General features: G+C 38.4%; 1 protein-coding gene across 2 annotated transcripts in view; it reads right to left on the bottom strand.

The window, feature by feature from the left end:
• Positions 1-15,757, bottom strand: part of TMX3 (thioredoxin related transmembrane protein 3) — an 87,098-nt gene extending 71,341 nt beyond the window's left edge. The window contains exons 1-4 of one of the 2 annotated variants that reach the window (XM_036734956.1): positions 15,499-15,757; positions 14,205-14,259; positions 3,016-3,055; positions 1,716-1,839 (exon numbers count right to left, since the gene is read on the bottom strand). In XM_036734956.1, the coding sequence (XP_036590851.1) occupies positions 1,716-1,839; positions 3,016-3,055; positions 14,205-14,259; positions 15,499-15,544 (265 nt within the window). In that variant the 5' untranslated portion in view covers positions 15,545-15,757. Of the gene's footprint in view, positions 1-1,715; positions 1,840-2,320; positions 2,430-3,015; positions 3,056-14,204; positions 14,260-15,498 lie in introns of those variants that run through there. The other variant, XM_036734960.1, reaches the window with a different exon arrangement.
• Between the last annotated feature and the right edge of the window lie 1,446 nt (positions 15,758-17,203).

Raw genomic sequence — 17,203 nt, 5'->3', positions numbered from 1 at the left:
GAATTTTAATTAAAATTCAACATTCAAAATGTACAGGATATAAAATAAATCCATAAAAATCCTAAGTATTTAGGGATGAGCTGGAATCACAAAACGCATAGGGAGTTGATAGTGAAGCTATCACAGGCTCATTTGCTTTTAGTATTATTCATTTCCTCAACAAGTCAAGCATTTATTAAGCACCTACTATATGCATTAGTACCTACTACTATGCTAAGTGCTGTTAAGGATTCTCCTGAACTTGTAATCTTGAGTTGCCATATTTTGCAGTAACACTGAACCCAGAGTATGCAGGAGGCCCCAAATGTGTCAAGGAAGGAGCCCCCTGAGGTGACTTAATTTGTTGTTTGTATCTCAAACTGGACTCCCTGCATGTCCTTCGGAATCAAGACAGGTGACTGTCAGTTTGCACCAGGCTAAGGAACTATTGGACAGCTGGGACCCTCGATGACAAGCAGACCATCCTGTCTTCATGGTCTAGCAACTCCCAAGGGGAAAGAACGCTGCTTTTGCCGTTGCCTTGCTCCTCCCCTTTGCGAGGGGTTTGGTCCTTTTCACATCTGTTCCACTCTCATGCCACACCTCTTTGGGTGGAGGTTTTTGTTTCCTCCTCCTCCTTTTGTTGTACTGTCATAAATATGCAAACTTCTGTATGGATTGTAAATTTTTTGGGTTTTACAAGCATGGTCATTTCTCTTGTAATAAATCTAGTTGCAGTGCAATGTCAAAAAAAAAATCCTAAGTATTTCTGTATATTAGCAACAAAACTCATCTGGAAAAGAAAGAGAAATTCCATTCAAAATAACAAGAGAATGTTCAAAATACCTTCAAGTTTACCCACAAGACACCCACAGGAACTATATAACTACAGAAGACTCTTTACAGAAGATAAAGGCAGAGTAACTGAAGTATTAATTGCTCGTGATAAGGACTTGCCAACATAATTTTTTCTAATGACAATAATATCTAAATTAATTTACTCCTCCAATATCATGACAAACTACTTAGGTATTATTTTAGATAGCTAGGAAAAAAAATTACATCCATCTGGAAGGAAAAAAAGATAAATTTGGGAAAATGGTACAATCAAGAGATGCAGCAGTACCAGATCTCATATAAAACAAACCAGAAATCATCAAAACTGTTTGGCATTAAATCAAAAACAAGGGAATCCAATCAATGGAAAAGATTAGGTATGTAGCTCATGTTCATTTATTTCTGTGCCTTTGCTCAGATCTCTTCCCTACCTGGAATATTTTCATTCCTTTCCCATTTAATTAAATCATTTTAAAAAACACACAGCTCAAATCTCAATTCCTCCATCAAATCTTCTTTGAGCTCTCTTGCTCTGAACTTCTACTGTACTTATAGCCAGGATCTCACAGTTGAACCTTTAACTGTTCTCAAATTGTTCCACAGAAAGTTCTACTTCCTTAAGGCAAATTGCAACTTGAGGACTGATTGCCTGACCCTCTGTATCCCCAAAGTCTCTAACACAAGGTTCAACAAATAGTAGTTCAGTAACACAAACTGATATGATTTAATGTAAAAATAATCCCAGAAATTACTAACACGCTAGTTGTGTAAGAAGTTTCAAGGGCAAAGACAATGCTACTGTTTGATCTGTCACCACTGTGAGTTATTATTGCTGTGTGTAAAGTACTATATCAATGTTCCTGATAATGAGCATTTTAAAATATCCAGAGAAGGCTTACTAGTGTAGGAAGTAGCATCCATCTTTCCAACTTTAACTGGAGACCGAAGCCTTTTCATCTCCAAACCGACTTCATTCCAAACTGGTTCCAATCTTCTGCAATGTGCACACCATGGCGCATAGAACTAGAATTAAGTAAAACAACTTTTTTAAAAAGTCAGTGATTCTAAACGTTAAGGCAACCATTAACAAAATATTACATTGATTTTTAAAGGGCCTCTGAACTATCAAGAATTCCATTCTGACTCAATCACCTGTTAATAGTTTGTATTCCATAAATGTTCAAAAATTACCATACCAGGTTCATTTAAAACAGATACCTGTTTTACACTATTTATAGTGCATATGTCATTAATCTCAAGTGAATATGCTAATATTTATATTCACTGGGGTCAAATTAATACAAAAAGAAAACTAATAGTTGATGATAATTACAGCTCTTTTCTTCAGATTAGATTTCTCATTATATCCCCATACTGCTAGGGGCTTCCCTGACTTTCCCCCCATATCTATAGGGGAACTTCCAGGGCTTCTGTTTTGGGACTGGAAATAGCTGGCCTGTTTAAATAAATATCCATTGACCACCCAACCAGGTAGGGACCTGACCTTTTCTGCCACCAGCTGGCTGGGGTCTTGGCCAGGTCCACCTGTTGAAGAGCCATAATAAATTGTCCGTAGCCCTTCCATGCCATAAGATTTAAACTTATCCCCTGACCTGAAAGTGAGGAAAGGAAGGTAAGATGAAACTCAAAGTAATTCAATTTTGCTCATCATTTGCAGCTCTAACAAAATACTCAGTAAAAAAGAGACTGAACTGTTTAGTTATGAACAAGTGACAAAAATTAGGTCTGGGCTTATCTGTGGACTGGGATTTATTCTAACCCTCTATGCTAAGGTTTAGACAAATGGAGGTCTGGTTTATAAGTAAATTACTCTATAATCTCACTGTTGACATTTTTATTACAAAGTGGAGTTCAGTATAGCATAGACCTAACATGGAACTAATCCAAGGAGTGTTTGGCAATTTTGTATCCAAAGGGCCACATCATAAGATGCTGTTACCTAATAAACTGGTTCCCCTGACATTGATTCCAAGGTCAGCACTATTAGTAAAAATTTGGTATAATCCTCAGATTATTCTACTCTATTAGTCTATACAAGTACTGATTCAACACACTTAAGCGTTACTCAGATATAAAACTCAAAGTTCCCTATCATTTCTTTCTGGGAAGAAAAAAATGGCAGAAAGTAATACAAAAATATTAACCAAAAGAAAACCTGCTACGAAGTCGTATACTCACATCTACAAGCCAAATGCTATTTTTCCGATTGTCTTTAAATCTAAAAAAGAAAAAAAAATATATCTGATTTATGGATGTGCTCAAATTAGAATTTTGTAATACATTTTTCCCAAAGGAGAAGACAAACACTCTGAAATCTATATATAGATACACACACATATTCATACATTCTACATATGGAAATCATACTATACTACTTACTTCCTTTACTATAACTCATTATAGTACTCTGTACCAGCAACCCATCCCTACTATGGCTTCTCCTCTTTATCCTCTTATCTCTAGCATTTTATACCTATATTGAATTACCCCTCTTCAACATCAATCAATACTTAGCCATTTCAAATCTCTACCATTCTTGAATCTGTTGCATTTTCCCTATTACTGTTCTCTTGAAAAACCACAGGGCTGGGGGCTGGATTATTTCCATCTTAATTTCCTCCATTCCTACTGAGCTACTCAAAAAGCTGGAGGAAATACTCCAATCATGCTGACTGGGTACATTACAATTGATGTTATCCAACGTCAACTGGGACCTTACCACAGCCAAGAAATTGTTTTACTCCTCCCTAATTGATACCTATCTCGCTCCCTACAGAAGGTATTCCAAACATTCTCTTTTCTCTCCACTCCCAACACCCTCTTCACTTCTCTCTCAACTGGCAACCTTATCTTTTACTTTACTGAAAAAACTGAAGCCATTCAATGTGACCTCCACCTTCTCCCATTCTCTTTGCCACAAAACCCCTTGGTATCACCTCCTAATCTAATCTGTGACAATAAGGCATCTCTTCTTGCAATGAACAAATCCTCCATATGTACACCTGGATCCTATCCTCTCCCATCTTGCCTATTAGAATGTATACTCAATCATTCCCTTCTCTTGAATCTTCAAACCTCTCTGCATCATGTAGCTTCTTCCTTATTGACTTCAGATATTAGGCTTCTCTCACCCTTATAAACCCTACCTATCATGGCAGATCTTACCAAACCTTTAAGTTACTGTCCCATGTCTTCCTTTCTTTTCCCAGCACAACTGCTAGAAAAAGCTGTCTGCATTTGTTATATCTCTAATTCCTTTCCTTTCACTCCACTTGCAAATTGGATTTTAACTTAATATTACAATTGAAACTGCTCTCTCCAAATTTAAGAATGATCTCTTAATTGTTAAATTGGATTTTCTTTTCTCAGCTCTAATCCTTCTCTACATAGTTGCTGTATATGGTGGTATATTCCTCCCAGTTTAATATATACATTTTTTTTAATTAAAGGGTTATTTATTAAAGGTCATCCCTTGACTGCTGAAAAGAGGCCTATTCACTGAATGGGCATTACCTCACCTAAAGTAAGAACCTGGAAAGTCCTTAGCTTAAAAGGGCTAAGGTCTCCCCATTGCATCCTGGGCCATCTCCAGTCTTCCAGATTGATTTCTGGCCACTGGACCCAGATGGCTCTGTAGGAGAAAGTGAGGCTGGTGACTTTGCACAGCCTTCCCTCACTCAAATCAGTCAATTGCAAATCATGTCATCATCTCCCTGATGTCATGTCCTTTTTGAGAAAAGATGGACGAATCATAACCCATGAGTAGTCTGAGTTGCCTGAATGGGGACCCAGCTGGAGAGTTCCAGCTGGGCCCAGCCCCTCCCCTCCTCTCTCCTTAGCAGAGGGTGCTCTGCCCAAAGGAAGGGAAATTTTCATGGCCAAAAGCTACCTAGTTGACTGTTTACTGGCTAGCTTTCTTTCTCAAAGACCAAGCCTTAAACCCAATTCACTCTGGATCTCACAGATTGGACAACAATAGGTTCCTGCCCAAGCAACACTTACTTTTAGTTTTAGGGCCCTCCTGGCTTCAAATGAATACATATAGTGACTGTTTTTCTTTTGGCCAGCAACCCTAAGGGTCTTCCCCTTCCAGTTCGATTTTTTTTTTTAATTAAAGGGGCCATCCCATGACTCACTGCTTAAAGAGGCCTATTCACTGACTGGGCCTCACTCAAAGTAAGAACCTGGAAAGACCTTAGCTTAAAAGGGCCAAGATCTGCCACTGCATCCTGGGCCATCTCCAGTAGTCCAGATTGATATCTGGCCACTGGACTCAGATGGCTCTAGAGGAGAAAATGAGGCTGGTGACTTTGCACAGCCCTCCCTCACTCAAATTAGTCATTGTAAGTCATGTCATCATCTCCCTGATGTCATGGTCTTCTTTGAGAATGAAGGACAAACCACAGCATACGAGAGCGCTGAGTAACTTTTTTTCCTGAATACTCTTTCCCCTCTGGTTTTTGTGACATTACTCTCCTGGTTCACTTCAGTTTACTGTATGACCCATTCTTAATCTTTGCTGATTCTTTATCCATATTACGCCCCTCAACTATAGGTGTTCCTCAAGGTTCTGTCCTGGGGCCTCTTTTCTCTCTATATATTCTTTCAGTAACTTCATCAGCACCCAGCAGTTTAACTATCACCTCTATGCAAAAGACTCTTAGATCTACATATCTAGCCCCAGTCTCTCCCCAAAGCTTCAGTCCTCTATCACCAAGAGCCTGCTAAATATTTCTAACCTGAAGTCCCTGAGATGTCTTAAACGCCAAACATCCCCCTAAAACTTACCTTCTAAAACTTCCAGTTTTTATAAAAGTCACCACCATCTTGCCAGGTCCATTATAATTATCCTCAGCTCCTCACTCTCCATCACCTCACACAACCAATCAGTTGTCAAATCTTGCCACTTCTACCATTACATCTTTCACATCTGACCCCTCCTCTCTACTTATACAGCTACCCACTAACTGTAGGCCTTGATCCTGTAATGCCTAGATTATTGTTATTAGGCTCCTAATTAGTCTCCGTGCATCAAATCTCTTATCACTACATTACATTCTATGTGCTTTTGCCAGTAATTTTCCTCAAGCACAGATGTGACTTTTGACTTCTCTACAGAACCAAAATGTATGGCTTCCTATTGTCTCTAGGATAAAATATAAACACCTGTGATTATGTTTAAACTCTATTAAATCATGACCCCAACCTATTTTTCCAGGCCTATTGGACATTACTCCCCTTTCCAATCTGATCCATATAAACTGGCCTTCTCCCTGTTCCCCATCCATAACATTCCATCTCATATTATTTGCAATGGAGAAATTCGGGAAGCTTAGATACTGGGTAAAGCAAGGATACCTTATGTCTCCACTATTATTATTTGATATAGTTAAAGTGATGCCAGCTATACCAAAAATTAAGGAAAAAATGAGGGAAAGAAGCAAAGAGGAAGCAAAATTCATTTCATATGCTGGCAATATGATGGGCTCTTTTAGAGAGCCCAAGAGAATCAACAAAAATAATCAACATAAACAGTCAGTAAAATTGAGTATAAAATAAATCCTTAGCATTTCTTTATATTACCCATGAAACCCAGGAGGAAGAGACAGAAAAAGAAAAGTTTTTGTATAAACAAAGTCAATGCAACAAAGGTTAGGAGGAAAGCAGAAAATTGGGAGAAAATCTTTACAACCAATGTCTCTGGTAAAGGCCTTACATCTAAAATATACAGGGAACTGAGCCAAATTTATAGGAATAAAAGCCATTCCCCAATTGAGAAATGGTCAAAGGATATGAACGGGCAGCTTTCAGACGAAGAAATTAAAGATATCTATAGGCATACAAAAAAATGTTCTAAATCACTATTGATTAGAGAAATGCAAATCAAAACAACTCTTAGGTACCACATCTCTCCTGTCATATTGGCTAACATGACAAAACAGGAAAATGATAAATGCTGGAGACTATGTGGGAAAATTGGAATATTGTTACATTGTTGGTAGAGTTGTAAACAGATCCAGCCATTCTGGAGAGGAATTTGGAACTATGCCCGAAGGGCTATAAAAATGTGCATACCCTTTGACCCAGCAATACCATTCCTAGGGCTATATCCCAAAGAGATCACACAAGTGGGAAAAGGACCTGCATATACAAAAATATTTATAGCAGTTCTCTTTGTGGTGGCAAAGAATTGGAAATCAAGGGGATGCCCATCAATTGGGGAATGGCTGAACAAGTTGTGGTATATGAATGTAATGGAACACTATTGTGCTGTGAGAAATGGGCAAGTTACAGACTTCATAATAACCTGGAAAGACCTACATGATATGATACTGAGTGAGAGGAGAAGAACCAGAGGAACATTGTATGCAACCACAGACATACTGATTCTGTGATGACTAACTTGATAGACCTGGCTCTCCTCAGCAATAGAAGGCTCAAAGATAGCTCCAAAGGACTCACGATGGAGAAAGCTGGCTACATCCAGAGAAAGAACTGTGGAGTCTGAATGGAGACTGAGGCAAACTATTTGCTCTCTTTTTTTTTCCTCTTCTTTTTTGGTTTTGTTTCTTCTCTCTCGTGACTCATTCCATTGGTCATAATTCTTCTTTGCAACTTGACTATTGTGTAAATAAGTTTAATGCGAAGGTTTATGTAGAATTTATAGAGGACTGCATGCTGTTTTGGGGGGAGGGGCGGGAAGGGAAGAAAATCTGAAACTCGAGAACATGTAGAACTAAGTGTTGTAAACTAAAAATAAAAAATCTAATTAAAATTAAAAAAAAAAAAAGAGAATGAATAAGATGCCCACAGTCTTTGGTCCAAGGATCCCATTGCCAGGCATACACATCAAGGATGTCAAAGACAAAAATAGAAGTTTCATATATACCAAAATACTTGCTATATAACAACACTTTTTGTAGTTGCAAAGAACTGGAAAGTAGACGAACATCAGCCACGTAATGGCTATACAAACTGTTGTACAGAAATGTAATGGAATTATTACTGTATCACGAACTCATGCTGTGTCACACATGAACTGATGCACATGTACATATGCAGAATCCAGAAAACAACTCTACTAACAGCTAGAATTTATGTAAGTTTACAATTTGCAAAATGTTTTACATTGTCGTGTGTATATACAAAAAGAAATCAAAACTTAAAGAAGTGAAATTTTAATGTGATAACTTGGCCCTGAGGAGATGAAAAATGTACCTTTTCGCCTTTTTTTGCAGTCATGAGGAATTATAGTTATGAGTATTGCAACTACTTTCAAACTCAGCTGATTGTTGATTAGCTCTGCTAAACTGCTTTATTTTCTCTCTTGTTTGCCATAAGGAATGGTCTCTGGGTAAGGGAGAGATGAAGGCTAAATTTGGAAATGAAGATGCAAAAGGCAAAAGAAATCAGTAAAAATGTTTCAAAAAAGAAATTAGGGAAATGTAAACTACTTAGAACCAAATATAACTACAAAGAACAAAACAAAACTGAATGCCTTGTAATTATAATGGCCAAACTTGGCCCCTAGAAAATTCTATCTACCTTTCATTAAAAACTTAGAACTCTATAGATGGGGAATCAATATTCTACTACTGTATATACTGCCATATAGAATCAATGTGTTAGTTGATTTTGATGAACTACCTTGTTCTCTTTTTTTAAAATCATTTTTATAAGAGATGGCTTACTGTGTAGAGGAAGGGGAGGGAAGTATTTGAAAATCAATCTAAAATAAAAACACGAGATACCAATAAAATGTTTAAGAATTGTAAAAGATTGAAATATGAGAAGGAAATGATGAATGCAAAAGCCTGGCAAGCCCCCCCACATTCTTCCCCAAATAGTGTCAGAAATGTCAAAACTGAAAAGTAAATAATGCTGTCAAAGAAAGCTAAGGACAATAAAAATATTTTAAGCCATATAGTAATAAGCACTTTATAAATATGACCTCATTTGATCCTCACCACAACCGTAGGAGGTAGATGCAATTATTTTTATTCCTGTTTTACAGATGAGTAAACTGAGAAAGATAGCAATTAAGTGACTTGCCCAGGGTCAGCCAATTAAGTTTCTAAGGCTGGATTTGAATTGGTTTCATGTCTTCTCAAGCTCTATCCAGTACACCATCTAGCTAATGACTTTTTTGGTGAGAAAGGACACAATAAAAATGGCTCATAGGAAGTCAAAATCCAAGATAAGGAGGGAGAAAGTAAAAGAAGTATGCCCTTGACTAGTCAAATTTAATTCAAGTCAATTCAACAAGCCTGTGACAAGGTACTGTGTTAGGCACAGGTATACAAAAACACAAATGAAGCAGTCCATATACTCAGGGACCTTATATGTTTGGGGGGAGCAGGGAGAAGAAGAGGGTTCAACACGTACACAAGTAATACAAAGTAATTTTAAGAGAAGAAAATGCTATTAACTAGAAATATCAGGAAAAATCCAGTGCAGGATATAGCACCTGACTTGTACTTGGAAGTCAGCTAAGGATTCCAAGATGCCAAAGTGAGAAGCTGGTATATTCCAGATATGGAGGACCACTTGGACAAAGGTACAGAGGTAAGAGGTAGAATGATGTAGATGAGAAAAAGCTGGCTAAAATGTAGAATGTATGAAGAAGAGAAATGTCAATTTTATATTGGTGTAGATGACGGAACCATGAGGGGAGAAATTGCAGGCAGGGAGGCTATTGCAATAGTCCATGCAAGAGGCCCTTAAGTGGGGTGGAAACTTTACAGGTGAAGAGAAGAAATAGATAGGGCAGATAAAACTCTCAGGTCACTGTCATTAACCTATGAAAGGGAAAGGATAATAGCAAATACAACTGCAGAGCTACTGTAACTGAACTATAGAAATTCTACAATACCAGAGAAGGGCAAATGTCCTAATTTTCAATAAGGAATAATGGGGTTTAAAATTATATTAATTTCCTTTTTTTTGAAGTCCTGGAAGTTATCACTATGCCTCTTATACTAAACATATCTTAAATAGCCAAATTTGTGTTAAATAAATGCCATTACTGAATGCATTTATTTCATTAACGAAGTAATGTAAAGTAATACTTTCATTAACTGAAGTAAAGTAATACTTTGAAACTGTGTGTGCATATAAAGTTCTTTTAAGAATAAACGGGGACTTATCAAGGAGTTACTGGACAAAAATACCTCATCAAAAAGACATCTTTATTAAACAGACTGACTTAAATTAGGACTTGTAAAAACATTAATTTTTACAGGATTGGTCAATAAAACCTACTATAATCATATCAGCAAAGTGACAGTAAAATGTTTTTCAAGACCCTGAAAGAGCCTTATCTCTAACACCATTTTTTAAGATACGTAAAAACAGAAGTAAAAACAGCAAAAGACTTGCTATGAAAGCAAAATTTAACCTTCAAATATATTATTCACCAGAGTGGCTTTAAAGAAGATGGGAAATCTGACTTTTAAGAGAAATGTTTCATTTTTTTTTCCTAAAGCAGGAAAAACAAGATGACGACACTAACAGTCATTCTTCCTTACTGTTGACATGAAACCAAACTTAATTTCCATCACAAACACACTGATTGTCCATCACTCACATCAACATGAATTGTATCTCCTTTCATTTTAAAAATTTGTTCCAGTTGACCTACAGGCCACTTATAGATAGTAAAGTAAATCTATTTTTAGGTAATCAAGGAAAAAATATAAAATATTAATCTCTTTATATGTCAAGATAGGATACTCTAAAAAACATTTTTAACCATAAAAATTCCTAACTGTAGTTTGGAAAAAGGAAAAAAAAAACAAACTAGTAACATCAGAATATCTAATAAAATTATGCCAATTATGTTTAAATGCAACATAGGATCATAAGTTTAGAAGGTGGCTAAGAGGTCATGGAGTCCAACTCTATCATATTATAAATGAGGAAAACTGAAGCAATATCCACATTTATGCATAGAAGTAATTAATCCCTTGGGAGATGATAAGGTCATCAAGTAAGAAAGTATAGTATAGAAGGAAAAGAATGCCTAGGACTGAGCCTTGGCCTTAGTGAACATCCAAAGTAATGAGGTTGATATGAATGAAGATCCAGAGACTGAAAAGCAGTTGTCAGACAGGTAGGAGGGAAACCAAGTTTAAGAAGCACTGAAGGGGTCACGTATGGGAAAAGTTTAAGAAGTCCTGGATTAGACAACTAAGAGATCATTGGTAACTTGGGATTTTCAGTGGAGCAATAAGTATTTTTGAAATATGGACTACAAAGAACTAAGAAACAAATGAGAGGAAATCGGAGATGTGTCCAAAGATTCTATCAGAGGCTCTTACCTCTTCTCTCCCCACATTTTTTCTTTTGATGATATCTTCTTCATTGTGGAATCAATTATCATCTTTATGTAGATAACTATCAGATCTTCATACTCAGATCTCATGTCTCTCTTAACTCCCACGTCCGTATCACAAGCTAAGCTTCTGGACATCTTCACCTAGAAGTCCTCTGACACTGTCACAAAACTGGTGCAGACCCTTACCACCTCACATCTGGAACAGTGCAATAATTTTCCAGTTGGTCCTGTCTCAGGTTTCTCCCCATTTTAGTCCACTCTCCCCTCAACAATCAAAGTGGTCTTCCTAAAGTACAGGTCTTAATAAATGTATTGCATTGAATCCTGGGGTACATCCTATGAAAGGATGTAAACTCAGTGAACTCCAGGGGGCTCCCAAACACCTCCAAAATCAAATAGAAAACTTTCTATTGGACAGAACTTAACTTCTTCCTACCTTTTCTTTTTCCTTTTTTTTGAAATTTTTAATTAATTTTTAGTTTCAGTTTACAACATTCAGTTCCTCAAGTTTTTAAGTTTCAAATTTTCTCCTCCTCCTTCTCCTCCCCTCTCCCCACCCAGGAGGGCATGCAATAGCTTCTACACATACCTTCACACTAAACATTTTCACAATAGTCAAGTTGTAAAGAACTATAACCAATGGAATGAACCAGGAGAAAGAAGAAACAAAAACAAACAAAAAAGAGAGAGAGCAAATAGTTTTCTTCAATCTGCACTCAGACTCTATAATTCTTTCTCTGGATGTGAATCGCATTTTCCATCATGAGTCTTTTGGAGTTGTCTTAGAACCTTGCATTGCTGAGAAGAGCCATGTCTATCAAAGTTAGTCATCAGAGACACCCTGTGTCTATAATCGTGTAATGTATAATAATTCTCCTAGTTCTGCTCCCCTCACTCAGCATCAGATCATATATGTCTTTCCAGGTTATAATGAAGTCCATCTGCTCCTCATTTCTTATAGCAAAACAGTATTCCATTACATTCATATACCACAACTTGTTTAGCCATTCCCCAATGGATGGGCATCCCCTTGATTTCCAATTCTTTGCCACCACAAAAAGAGCTGCTATACATACTTTTGAACATACAGGTCCTTTTCCCACTTATATGATTTCTTTGGAATACAGCCCTAAAAGTGGTATTGCTGGGTCAAAGGGTATGCACATTTGTATAGCCCTTTGGGCAAAGTTTCAAGTTGCTCTCCGGAAGAGTTGGATCAGTTCACATCTCCACCAGCAATGCATTAGTGTTCCAATTTTCCCACATCCTCTCCAGCATTTATGATTTTCCTGTTTTGTCATGTTAGCCAATCTGACAGGTGAAATGTGGTACCTAAGAGTTGTTTTGATTTGCATTTCTCTAATCAACAGCGATTTAGAGCATTTTTTCATATGCCTATAGATATCTTTAATTTCTTCCTCCGAAAATTGCCTGTTCATATCCTTTGACCATTTACCAAATAGGGAACCTCCTACTTTTCCAACACATATTCTGTGCTCCAGTGACACTGCCCTCCTTCACGTTCTTCATGCAAGATACTCCAATTTCCAGACTCCCAGAATTTCCTTTGTCCCTGGAATTCTCTCTCTCCTCTTCTCCATGGCCTGGCTCTTCTGGTTTCTTTCAAGTTCCAGCTAAAATATCACTTTCTTCAAAAAGTCTCTACTGATCCTCCTTAATGCTAGTGGCTTCTTTTTGTTGATTAACTCTAATTCATCCTGTATATATTTTATTTTGACATAGTTGCTTCATGTTGTCTCCATTAGACTCTGAGCTCCTAGAGAACCAAAACTGTCTTTTGTTTAATTTGTATCCCTAACGTTGAACATAGTGACTGGCACGTAGAAGGTGCTTAATAAATACTTGTTGACTGACTGGCTGTGTCATTACCTTATTCAATAAACTACAGTACCTCCCTATTATTTCCAATATCATTCTAGGATCATAGCTTTAGAGATGGAAGGGTCCTTAGAAATAATCTAGTTCAATTCCCTCATTTTATGGTGATGAAACTGAAGCCCAGAGATCATTAATGACTTGCCTAAAATCAAGGTGTATCAGAACCAGAATTGAAACAGACTCTCTGGCTGTAGCACTCTAATATGCTACATAACTAGTCAAATCTGATTGCTTCATGTCAAAAATCTAAACTAAAAGAATGTCTGGAGTGTGGTTAGGAAGAGAAAGAAGTAACTTCAGATTTAGCTAATTTAAGTGAAAGCACATATTATTAATGTATTATTAGAGGATGGACTAGAACTAAGTTAGGGGCTGCAGGGATTAGGGTAGCATAAAAGAACATAAGAAGATAACTGGGATATTTTCTTAAAATGTATCTAGTACTGTTCCTGCATCTAGGAAGGAAAGAAAAAACTTCTTTCTCTTTCTGTAATACAGGGCCCAGAGGTTAGTAGTCATAGCAGCAATAATAGTATACTTAAGTTATACTAGAAGTTAAATAGGATTTTGTGATCCTACAGTCGATAACACTATTTTTAGGAGAAAATTTAGTATGAGCTCCAAAAAGGGTGGTAATTTGAGAACTACATGTACTTGAATAGTCAATGTCTACTTTTAAAGAATGGAATAATTTTTCAATAAATCACCATTTAACAAATTTATTATGCAATCTTTCTACAATTTACATAAGAGTTATGTTTTGTCCACCTTTATGTTTGAAATACTAAGAAAATTAATTTTTTTGCCAACCTCCTCTGGAATAACTTGCATATTAAATTGTGAGATCCTAGAAGGCAGAACTGTCTTTTGCTTTTCTTTGTACCCCCGGACTTAGCACAGAGTAAGCACTTAATTAATGATTATTGACTCAATGATGCCTACCTCCCAAAAGCACCTGTATTCTAGCATATGTGCTTTGTGAGTTTGCCTAGTTTAGTTTCCAACTAAACGTATCTATAGTACTAACACGTAATGTTAGGAAGTAACACGTAATATTTTTAAATCGTGTGTGTGTGTGTGTGTGTGTATGTATATATACATATAAAAAATATCCATATATCCATATACTCACGATTCATCTAACTCTTCTACAACATCTGCATCCAAAGTCTGACCAAGTACAGCAACTGAAAAACAGAAGAAGAATACAATATACATATACTGGCTTTGTATTTTAAGGCAAAGTAATATCCTTTGCCAAAAAGTTTCATTACCCACAAAGAGCAGAAATCTTAATTCACTGAAGTATACAACCAAAATACAGAGAGTGAGTTCATTTCATTTAACAAATATTTTTAAGACACTGTACACTGCATTTGTTCCTCTTCCCCAAAATGTACAATCTGCTGTTCTCTACCACACAATTTTTCTTCTGGCTTCTCTCTGACCACCAAGCTACTAATGCCCTTCATACTACTTACACTCACATCTCCCCCTCTTTTGATAGAAGAAAATAATTTGAGGTACCCAAAAAAACCAAAGTCCAGATTTATGGAATCACTATACCGGAAGTCCAAGTCAACTCACTGATGCATGCTGCCACTTTTCCTCCACAATATCTAATTTTATACAAATTTAGATATATTCCTGACTGTCCCTATCCAAAACATTTAAGAAGCTAAGGTGGGGATTTGCTTCAAGTTGGCAGATTGTTTACTGCCCTGATTCTCATGGGATTCTGATCCACCTGAAGCTTCATTCCTTCTACTCCTTTTCCTCCATGTTAAACCAAATGAAGAGACCTCATCTTTTCATAGGATGTAGCCCCGGAATTCAATACATTTATTAAGCACTTACCACATGCAAAGCATGGGAGGTGCGCAGTAGGGGTCTGCAAAGCTGAGTGATTACGGAACACTCAATACAACTCCTTTATCTTACAGAGGGAGAAACACGGGCTGAGTGATGAAGTGACATACCCAAAATCACAACTCCCAGATTTAAAAGTGGGTACTTCAGGGCTCTTCCCATTACACCACAAGGGCTCTCTCTGGAGGCTGCACCTCCGGCAAGGATAATGGGCAGGTGGGCTCAGAAGGCACCTAGCTTCATTCGGGTGACTAAAGGGGTGCGCTACAACCGGGGCCTAGGCTAGAAGAGGGAAGGAGACCCGTGGGATGTCTGGTAGCGCAATCACCCTCCAGCCTACTCCCTCCCCCGCCCCGGATGGCAACCCGGCTTTCAGGGCGCGCGCACGCGCTTCTCCTACTACTCCCCTCCCCCATATTTCACCACCGCCTCCGTCCCTCCCCCACCTCCTACCCCAAGTCCCACGCTCCCGGCAGCTGGCCTAGGGCGAGGGCGAGCCCCGTCCTCCGTCCCCTCGCCGCCCCGAAGCCTCCCTGCACACCAGCGTCCGCACTTACCTGCGGCACAGAGGAGCAGGAGATGCCGAGCGCTTCCAGCTCCCATAGTCACCACTGCAGATGAGTAGAAGGCGGCGGCTGAAGGAAGAAGAGGCAACGAAACCGGGAGGAAAGGCCACCGCCGCCTCCGCAGCAGCTGCCGGAAAGGGAAGCTCAGCTGTCACTGCGCGGAAGAGCAGAGTGAAGGTGTGAGCAACGCCGCCGTTAACCGCCTCAGGAAGCTGCCCCAGCTTCTGAGCATGCGTGGAACACTTCCTCTACGCATGCTCCACTGTTCTCCTCGTGCCCCTCTTTCTCCGCCCCTCCCCTGGCGCTGGGAGGGGAGGAGCTTGTAGTCTGGATACTGGTCTAGGCTGGGTGTTGGGCGGCGGAAGTCTGTCATGGGTGAAGAGCTGAGAGAATATGGGATAAGACAGAACAGCCTGTGTGCCCAGCTGTGCAGACTTCCAACTAAACCTGACTGCATTTGTCGTTCACCAGTCGGTTTAATTACACTAAAACGCTTTGAGCTGCTTTGGTGTATTTAAGTAGATAGGCGCTTTGCTAAGAGGGATATCTCTTTGTCCAAAGAGATGTGGAAAGGCACGAAGAACTGAGTTGGTACCCTGTGACAACCGGGAATTTTATAAGTGTATCCCTAACGGCTTATTTATTAAAAGTGCCCTTCAACCTGTTCATCTTCATTGTTAAGTACCATTAATATTTTAGCCTTCCTTTGAAGTGAATATTTGATTTTATTTGCACTCTTCTGGAAACCACTGGAGCAGTGAAGGCCCAGAGAGAAAAGAGGGAGAGGTATAGAAAATCGAGGCCTGTCTTCTTCTTTCTTCTGAAAAATATTATATTTTTATTTCATAGATATTTTTAAAATTTCAGTATATTAACACATCCACTGTGTATTCCTGAAAAACAGGCAAGGCCATATATGAGTAGTCTCCACTGCGAATGTAAGTGAATTTTGACATAATGAGTTAAGACTTTTTAAATAATGTCTTTATACATCATTGAGTAGGCTTTACTTCCCTCATAATGTTTATTTTCTTTAATTATACTCAACTGGATCTACGGTCTAATCAATTTGAATGTCCCACCCCCCCCATGATGATGCAAATTTACAGATCACAAACTATCCATGCATGATCATCCTGTGAAACTCTTTTTATTATCCTCCCAGAAGTTCACCAGTTCTAACAGGAAGCAGTACTCCTTGCTTTCTTCTCTATCAGAAACCAAGACTCTTATAATTCTTATAGTTCCTTCTCCTTTACACTTGTTCAATAGTGTCCAACTCTTTGTGACCCCATTTAGAGTTTTCTCAGGCAACATACTGGGGTGATTTGCCATTTCTTTCTCCAGTTCATTTTACAGATGAGGAAACTGCAGCAAGCTGGGTTAAGTGACTTGCCATGGGTCACACAGCTAGTGAGTGTCTGAGGTCATATTTGAGCTCGGGTCCTCATGACTTCAGGGCTAATACTATATCCACTATACCACCTTCCTGCCTCCTTCTCTCTGCTACTCCTCTCCAGCACCTCTTTATCTCTTGTCTTCATCTCTACAATGTAAGCTCCTTGAAGGAAGGGACTTTTGTTTGTCTTTGAATCCCCAGCACTTAGCCCAGTGCCTGGCACACCACTAGCACTTAATGAATGACTTATCTATCTGTAGTGACATTGTGAAAATACCACAGAAGCCCTCAGACTGT

Source organism: Trichosurus vulpecula, chromosome 1, assembly GCF_011100635.1.
Source record: "Trichosurus vulpecula isolate mTriVul1 chromosome 1, mTriVul1.pri, whole genome shotgun sequence".
NCBI classification, from domain to species: domain Eukaryota; kingdom Metazoa; phylum Chordata; class Mammalia; order Diprotodontia; family Phalangeridae; genus Trichosurus; species Trichosurus vulpecula.
This window is presented reverse-complemented; position numbering and strand designations above follow the sequence as displayed.